Raw genomic sequence first — 8,801 nt, 5'->3', positions numbered from 1 at the left:
CCTCTGGAATAATATTTCTGTTAAAAGTCATATTCTGTAACACTTTCTTCCACTGGTACGCAAAAAGGTTTCAACACAAGACCTAATTATTCCATTAAAAAAAGAGAAGGCTCCATTCTTTTGTCATAGTATTTTAATCTGTAGTACATCAGGTTCTGATAAAGAGGTACAGAGTGTTTTACAACTGTTTGTTAGTACACTGATCATTTATATTCCAGTCTTCATGAGCTCAGATTCACTTGCACTGGACAACAAACTGAAACTGAAGCCCAGTTCAAAATGTGCGGCAGTGCTGCAAGGATTTAATTGATTGGATTGAATCCAGCGCTATGGCTAAAGCTGCACGATATGGATACATCACTAAACAAAACGCAACCGTTGCTGTCCTTTCAGCTGTCCTATTGTAGAGGAAAATATTGTGATCATTATTACCATGCAATACTATATTGTGTAACCTTTAAGAGTAACAGACTTCATTCAAAGCAGCAGTGTGTACTACCGTCTGGTCCGATTAGATGTGCTTGCTAGAGCAGTTTATGATGAAGTTATTGGGATGGTGAGAAATGTCTGTTTGAACTTGGAAAAGGGAAGAAGCTTGTTAGTGTAGTTGGAATAATGGGGTTGAAAAGGGTTTTTGTAAAAATAACAGTGCAATCCAATTGCTCATATAATGTGGAAATTTACGATATAACGTGTAAAGGTTACGGTTTTAAAAAATATTTCCTTTTTCGTGATGTGTAATGCTATTTGTCATAGTGCACCTCATTTCCACGTTCCTCTTTCTTTTTATTTACAAGCTTACATAAATCCCTTTGGTAAGTTAACAAAAGCACAATGAGTCATCTTAAATGCTATACGTTAAGCAACGGGTATTGCTCAAACAAGTCCAATGTGTCTAAAAAAAAAAAATAAAAAAAAATTCAGCAGGACTTTGTTGATATGAGTATTGATTTGTCACCTTAATATTCAGACCTGGTTTCTGTGTTATCTGGTATATTGTGACACACCAGTTTCTTATTTCTTTCATTTTACCTTTGATATGTCATGTATATACACCTCAACCAAAGAATATGTAGTCCAGTCTTGTTTTTTTCATCAAGCAGCATTTCAGCGTTCTGAGCTCAGTAGTTCATTTAAAAGTCCTTGCTTTTGGCTATTCTATCATGGAAATGTCTGTGCGTGTCTACAGAAGACCCAGTCTCTAAAGGCTGTTTACCCTCAAGGGAAACATGTCATGGCTTTCAAGTGATTGGCAGATGTATAAGGTGCAGGACTAAGGTTCTGATTGTTTTGGTTATTTATTTATTTATTTAGAAGGGTCTGAAGGACTTCATCGTTTTGTTGGTCTTGTAAATGGTTAGCCGTAAGGAGCAGTAACTAGTGGAGAACCAGAGGGTGGAGGCTTGGGACCATTCAGCAAGCAGGGAAAGAGTAATGTCATAAGTGATGATTGAAGTTTGCCCTTCTATTCTGAGAGATCTCTGGTTTGAGTCTGAATGCTAGGGTTCCAGAGGGCTCAGCAGAAGCACCGGCGCTCATTCTTCGTTACCTCCTCGGATGAGTGCACCACGTTGGGCACGAAGCCGCTCCGCACACCCTCCCAGTCTTCCTGAATGGTGATGTCTCCATGCTTGACCAACTCAAAGATGTCACGCGTCAGCTCGGTGAACGCCCTCTCGACGTTGATGGCATCGCACGCTGAAGTCTCTACATAGCGCATGCCGTAAACAGCCGCCAGCTTCTCAGCCTCATACCGGGAGACCTGACGCTGTACCTCCAGATCGCACTTGTGGCCCACCAGCAGGAAGACGATGGTGTGTGGTTGCACGTGGCTGCGCGCCTCCTCCAGCCACTCGCGGACATTCTGAAACGAGCGGCGGTTTGTGATATCGAACAGAAGGAGGCCTCCCACTGAGTTACGGTAGTACGCTCTTGTAATGGACCTGTGGGAAGCAGGAACAGTTGTGAGTGAGTTTGAGGAAAACGTGTGCAGTGCACACACTGTGAGGTTAAAACTCCTCAATCAAAGGTTTGAGAATAGTGAACTAGGATCGGCTCTGTGCTAAGAATGGGACCGTGATCGTTCTAACTGATGGGCAAAAACAGATACAAGTGAAGCACTACGATTTTAAAGCTATGGTTCAGAAAAAACAGTCTCACTTACAAAATCGTGTACCCCAAAAGTAGTTAATCAGCCAAAACATGTTTGGTCCCCGACGCTTACTTCACTAGTATTGCACTGGAGCTCCAAAACAAACTTCACTAATATGTCATTGAAATATATGTCCCACAAAATAATTTCCATAAATACACAACTGTAAATATCTGCCTAAACCTGGATGACTTGCTGATGTATTTTAGAACACAGTGTGACCGTTATAAAAATGGACAGCTACACTGTGTATCTAAATGCATACATTTTATTGACCATTTTTAAATGTGTTCACCCGACTAAACCATTCATGACCAGTTCTGCTCTGAGAGAACATTTCGATATCTAAAATGCTAAAACGCTGTCATGCTGAGTGTCAATTTGTTAAAGCATTCATTTACGTATCCTAAATGACTTTGGCATGGTTAAGACTGAAAAGTGTAATAGAGAGTAAGAGGTTATATTGAAGCACTGAATTGGAGCTGTTGAAAAAAGACGTATAAAGAGATTTAAAGAGTTTCATCATTAAAATAAAGGTCATTAAAATGACATTACTGAGCAGCAAAAACAGTTTTGTGTAGGCGCCTACAGATTGAGGAAGGAACATGTGCCTCAGTGAATCACACTGATCCGAAATATCTCTCATTGACGTAAGTACAGATTTGTCACCACTGAAGGAGTGTACAGACATTCGACCATCAGAGGAGAAATGCCTCGGCGTAGTTGCCAAGGGGACAACAACCTTTGGGATAAAGATAGCTGTAAGTTTAGCCTGATGAACTGCGCACTGAAGGTTCCAAGTCATTGTGCAATTGAAGTTTTCATCCATGTATAATGAAAAAGCCCTAAATGTATACAGTATGTGCATTTTCAAGTGCTTTTTTTTTTTTTTTAAATCCTTTTGAATACAGTCAGTAAATATCCATCAGTTCCTACAATACCTGAAGCGCTCTTGACCAGCCGTATCCCATATCTGGAGCTTTATACGTTTTCCTGGCTCGATCTCAACCAGGCGAGAGAAGAAATCCACACCGACTGTAGGGTCAGACACTTGTGCAAACCGCCCCTCTGTGAAGCGCCTGATCAAACATGATTTACCAACCGTGGAGTCACCGATGACGATCAGCCGAAACTGGTAAAGCCATATTGTCTCCATGTCTATCTGTGGAGATCAAGTGGGTATAGAGTTTATTTGCGCACACATATGGTGAATATGCTATAGCCTAAAGGCACATCAAATTACTTTTCGCTGACTTCTTCCTGATCCTCCAAACAGGCTTGTGTGGCCAGATTCGCTGATTATTTAATAGTCCTTTGCATCTTTTCTTATCAGGCCTTCAGTCCAGTCTAACAGTTTTAAGAATTTTTATGCTGTACCCCAAAATCTAGTGTTCTAAAACACAAAATTTTACAAATACAGTATCTGTCTGTGTGGGCCCTCTTACCATCTCTTGGAAGTGTAAACTTCATAGTCCAGGCCTCTACCAAGGGGTCCTGCACAGCCGGTTCCACTAGTCAAGACCACATTATAATATATAGTGCAGAGAAAGTCCATGACCAGACCAGAAAGCCTCTGTTGTCGGAAATGTATTTGCCTGCTCGAGATGTTACTACTTGAGAGTTGTAAGCATTTCATTTAAATGTCTCTTATTAGTAGTATTAGTATTATTACTGATCTGGGTCGGGTACATAATGCTGGAACAGAATTGGCTCAAATGCTTTCTGATTCGATGCGCTGATATATACAGTATGTTTTGCTCTCAACACATGGCAAATTATATCTTAACCCAAACCTGTTTTAAAACAGGTCCTAAAATGATTTGCATTGCTTCCCAATAGAAGTTCGGAGCTCCGTTATTGTTATCGTTGTTTAAAAAAGGTGGAACCAGCATGTGCATCCCTAATTATCAGACGTTTCTCAAGTCACAAATATGCTCTTAATATACTGCTTTTATGTTCATGGAAAGCTGATGTGTAGCTGTCTGACTGTAACCTGGCCTCGGACGGTCAGCTCTTACACAGCAAAAAACTCAGGCCTCAAGTCACAAATTGGTGTTTCTAATCCAAGTTGAGGCTGTAAAGTTTCATAAGCGAGTGCTGTAAAGTAACATAAGTGAGTGCAGGAGGATATTTTGCTGTGTGTTCAGACACACAGTCCAAACACTGTACAGAAACACGCAGTGCTCAGCCGCGGCCCTGCTCTCTCATACCGGAAGTGAGGCGGTTGCCATGGGAAGAGCTTATCTGCTGGATCTACATAAACAGCATGCTCACCATGGGATGAGCCATTAGTGACACTGATCTTATATTTAGCTTCTACCGGTTTATATCACATATATTCACGGAGATAATAGTACTCTTGGGCTTTATTAGGCTAAAGGACCCTGCTCAGTGTACATGAGCATGATTGCAATTATTCTTTACTCTAAACTCTGATTGATATATATATATATATATAAACTTTAATATATGATACAACAGTGACTAATAACTTAGAAACAGGACTGTTTTAGACTAAAATAGTTTACATGATCCTACATATCTACACATTTATAAGATCATATTTATCATCTAACCATAACGGATCTTTTTAAGCGTTTATTTAGCTATAATGTTAAAGAACAGCGGGGGCGGGGACAGCAAAGGAGAAACATGCAAGCCCACGTTAGGTTAGTTAGGTTACTTACGGCGTCTGGTCCGGTTGATCAGAGCTTAGTAAACCCAAATGCCATGGTCCTGACAGGATGGTGGGCTTTCTAGAAAGCGCGCACACACATCACGAGTCAAAGCAGCACATACACACCCTGTATTTCTGTGTGTATCAGAGAGCAGAGAACACCAGGAAGCTACTGTAGTGTAGTAAACAGATTTATCACACCAACGCAGCGGGTCTCTTTAAATCTGCTCAAGCAGATCAAAACAGTTCTCGCAGGAATCCCAGAGATTAAGAAGTCAAAGGAGTCATGACGCCTTTCCGGGGGGTTTGGATCCGTCCACGCTTTGGACCCAGTGAAATGTTTGGAAATTGTGCTGATGAAATGGCAGCAGTATCAGAGACATCACACAGCCTGACTCATCCCGCATCAGCACCACTACCGTAAACCAACGAAGAGAGGCGCAGGAAAAACAATGGTGTTTCAGCTGACTTGCACAGACATGATTCAGTGTATAGCCTTCTTACAACACACAGGAAACATTGTCAGATTAGGAAATAGCGTGGGTTCGCATACATTTTGTAACTACGACCTATTTTGTGTAAAAAAAATAAATTAAAAAAAATAATAATAATATATATTTTTTAAACTCATTGTGCAAACCCCAACTCCCTCATCGTCCCTAAAAATGATTCATTTTATGATTAAAATATCCTCATGAGACCCAAGGGGGAAAATGTCATCTAATGTTTTTGTTTTGTTTGATTTCTATTTTAGGTTTGTTTTTTTGTTTGTTTGTTTGTTTGTTTGTTTGTTTGTTTATTTTAATAAACATTCTACAACTTAGACTTTTAAAATTTATTATTTTATTTTTTTTCATTTTACAGCATGTCCACTGTAGTGGACCACAGGACCATTTTAGTTTGAAAAGACAGCCAAACACAGAAAATAAAAAATGAACAGATTCTGTACTAGAGTGATATTAAGTACATTAAGTTGGTCCTGGTTTCCACTATAATTCACTTTCATAAAAATGGTAATATTTTGAAACACAAACAATTGAACTGCTTTCAGAACTAAATGTATTATTCCTGACATTTTAATAAACGAGAATATATGTGATAATTATAGTGTGTGTATATATATATATATATATATATATATATATATATATATATATATATATATATAATTCCATAAAATGTGCTTGTTCCTATGCAGACCATTTTGGATGCAGTGTAAGAAGTTATTCCTAGCACCCCATCCTATAACATGACGTATCACTAGAAAGCCCAGGATGTCCTCTGTATAGTACAGCAGGAATTACTAGAGTAGCTCAAAAAAGTGAAAGGACATGCTTGAAAACACAAAGTCTACTATAGAGGACACAAGTCAATGGGTGGGGTCTCAGGAGGATATACATATGATCATTTTTATTTATTGGAACCAGAAAGGATTCAAAGGAAAACTGTACTTTTCATTGTTGCTGGTGTGGTATCCTTTGTACCTGGTATGTTGTTGTTGTTGTTGTTGTTGTTGTTACAGTGTACTTTATAAAATCTTATATAAAAGTATCCAATTAAACCGTAATTACCTTACATTACATTACATACACTTAAAAAGATACATACTAGCAGTAGGCTATAGGAGGTGTACCAACCCCAGTGACAAGGAATGGCATAGTTAATACCCTTGTTTTTAGGCTATTTGCTTTCAGATTGGGGTTATTTACTATAAAATATACTTACAGTCCCCTCTGAAAGTATTGGAACAGCAAGGCCAATTCTTTTGTTTTTGGCTATAGGACATTTGGGTTCGAGATTAAAAGATGGAAATGAGGCAATTGATCATTTATCATGAATCATCAGTTGAATCACTTGAAGCATTCGTTGTGTTGGACTATTTCAATCGCTTTTGTTTATTTTGTTCATTGCACACAGTCTGTAAATTTTGACAATATACCTGATTTGCAATGGGGGTTGAATAATTTTGATTGCAACTGTATTTATTGTGTATAAGTTGTATTTATCAAAAAGTAATATAGGTCACAGTTTCAGGCAGCATAAGTGGTTTGCTACAGCATGGAAGCAAAAAGTGTCTATTGCAGGTTTATTTGTGCTGCATACATATCACTCATTTTCATTACCCCATGGACATTATTAACATATGTGTCCCATGTGACTAACATATACAGCACAGTACGAGATCTTGCACATAAGCTGTGTGTGTGATACATATACACACAGTACATCTCAATATCAAACTTCAGTATGAAAGGAATTGTAGTTTTTGAAATCTCTCCAATTAATTACAGATTCACTTGCTACTTTAATACAGTATTCCAAGGAGGTGTATTTGTATTTTCTGGGCTGGCTGAGACATGGAGTACCACTTGACCCTGAAAGTATGTATGCTCTTGTGTTCTTGCTGGAGTTTTGAAAAGGTGCCAGACATTCTTGGATGCTCCACAGCAGGCTCCTCCAGTGGTTTATTTATATACTGACTTTAGTATCATTCATTCATTTCTTGGTTCATCCTTTCTTTCTTACTTTCTCTCTTTCTCTTTCTCTTTCTTTCTCTCTTTCTCTCTTTCTCTCTTGCTCTCCCTCTCCCAATGCACCAATAAATGAAGGTGTTTACTTCAGTGTTATCACAAGCTGATAAGATATGAACTCTAACACTAAGTATAACGCAATATTATGATAGTAATTTTTTAAAAAAAACAGTGAAGTGTGTAAAACTGAAGAGATGCATCAAGCAACCCCACAACTACACTCATCAAACATATTATTAGGAACACCTGTACACATACCCTCTCATGCAACTGTCTAATCAGCCAATCATGTGGCAGCAGTGAAATGCATAAAATCATGTAGATATGGTCCAGCAGCTTCAGGTAATGTTCATATTAATCATCAGAAAATTGTGCTCTCAGTGATTTTGACCATGGCATGATTGTTGGTGCCAGACAGGCTTTTTTGTGTATTTATATAACTGCTTATCTCCTGAGATTTTCACACACACCAGACTCTAGAGTTTACTCAGTATGGTGCAATAAAGAAAACCTTGAGTAAGCAGCAGTTCTGCTGACGGAAACACCTTGTTGATGAGAGAGGTCAACCGAGAGTGGCCAGATTGGATTGAGCTGACGGAAAGGCTACAGTAACTCAGATAACCACTTTGTACAATTGTGGTGAGCAGAAAAGCACAACACAAATGCACAACACGGCAAACTTTGAGGCAGATGGGCTCCAACAGCAAAAGATCATGTCAAGTTCCACTTCTGTCAGCCAAGAACAGAAAGCAGAGGCTGCAGTGAGCACAGGCTCAACAAAACCGGACAGTTAAAGGCTGGAAAAAACGTAACCTGGTCTGATTAATCTTAATTTCTGCTGAGGTTCACAGATGGTAGGGTCAGAATTTGTCACGAACAGCATGAATCCATGAACTCAACCTGCCTTGTGGCAACAGTCCAGGCTGGTGGAGGTGGTATAATGATGTGGGGAATGTTTTCTTTGTGCAATTTGGACTCTGGAATGTAGTGGAACAGGAGATTCCCAGCATGAACGTGCACCTGAAACATCTACAGGAATTACATGATGCAATCATATCAACATGGACCAGAATCTCAAAGGAATATTTCCAACATCCTGTGGAATCCAGGTCATGAAGAATTGAGGCTGTTTTGAAAGTAAGGCCAGCCTGCCAGTGTTAGTATAGTGCTCGGTGAGTGTAAATGATGCATTTAAAAAATAAAAATAAAAAAAATCCTGTTATTGAAATGTAATAATAAGTAATGTTTAAATCATCACATTAAGGAAGAAATTAAAGGCCTGAACCAATAAAAACGTGTCCCAAATGACCAAATAATTCAGTCAAGTGAAAGCCATACTTCCTTAGAATATGACCTAAACATTTTTCCTTCACGTGCCATAATTCAACACCTTGAGAATTTTGAGAAATGTATCATGTGTTGTTTTGGGGGATTTATTTAT

At 38.8% G+C, this 8,801-nt stretch overlaps 1 protein-coding gene across 2 annotated transcripts; it reads right to left on the bottom strand.

The window, feature by feature from the left end:
- On the bottom strand, positions 1–5,466 carry rab39bb (RAB39B, member RAS oncogene family b). Of its 2 annotated transcripts, none has more exons than XM_053629423.1 (3): positions 4,840–5,466; positions 3,094–3,314; positions 1–1,943 (listed from the first exon to the last, which is right to left on the bottom strand). In XM_053629423.1, the coding sequence occupies exons 2-3, from the start codon at positions 3,306–3,308 to the stop codon at positions 1,517–1,519; spliced, it is 642 nt and encodes a 213-aa protein (XP_053485398.1). In that variant the 5' UTR covers positions 3,309–3,314; positions 4,840–5,466; the 3' UTR covers positions 1–1,516. The 2 variants fall into 2 exon arrangements, with proteins under 2 accessions (XP_053485398.1, XP_053485397.1); XM_053629422.1 differs by lacking the exon at positions 4,840–5,466 and adding an exon at positions 3,598–3,662.
- Between the last annotated feature and the right edge of the window lie 3,335 nt (positions 5,467–8,801).

Source organism: Ictalurus furcatus, chromosome 7, assembly GCF_023375685.1.
Source record: "Ictalurus furcatus strain D&B chromosome 7, Billie_1.0, whole genome shotgun sequence".
NCBI classification, from domain to species: Eukaryota; Metazoa; Chordata; class Actinopteri; order Siluriformes; family Ictaluridae; genus Ictalurus; species Ictalurus furcatus.
Note: the sequence above shows the minus strand (reverse complement) of the source record. Positions and strands in the feature narration are given on the sequence as shown.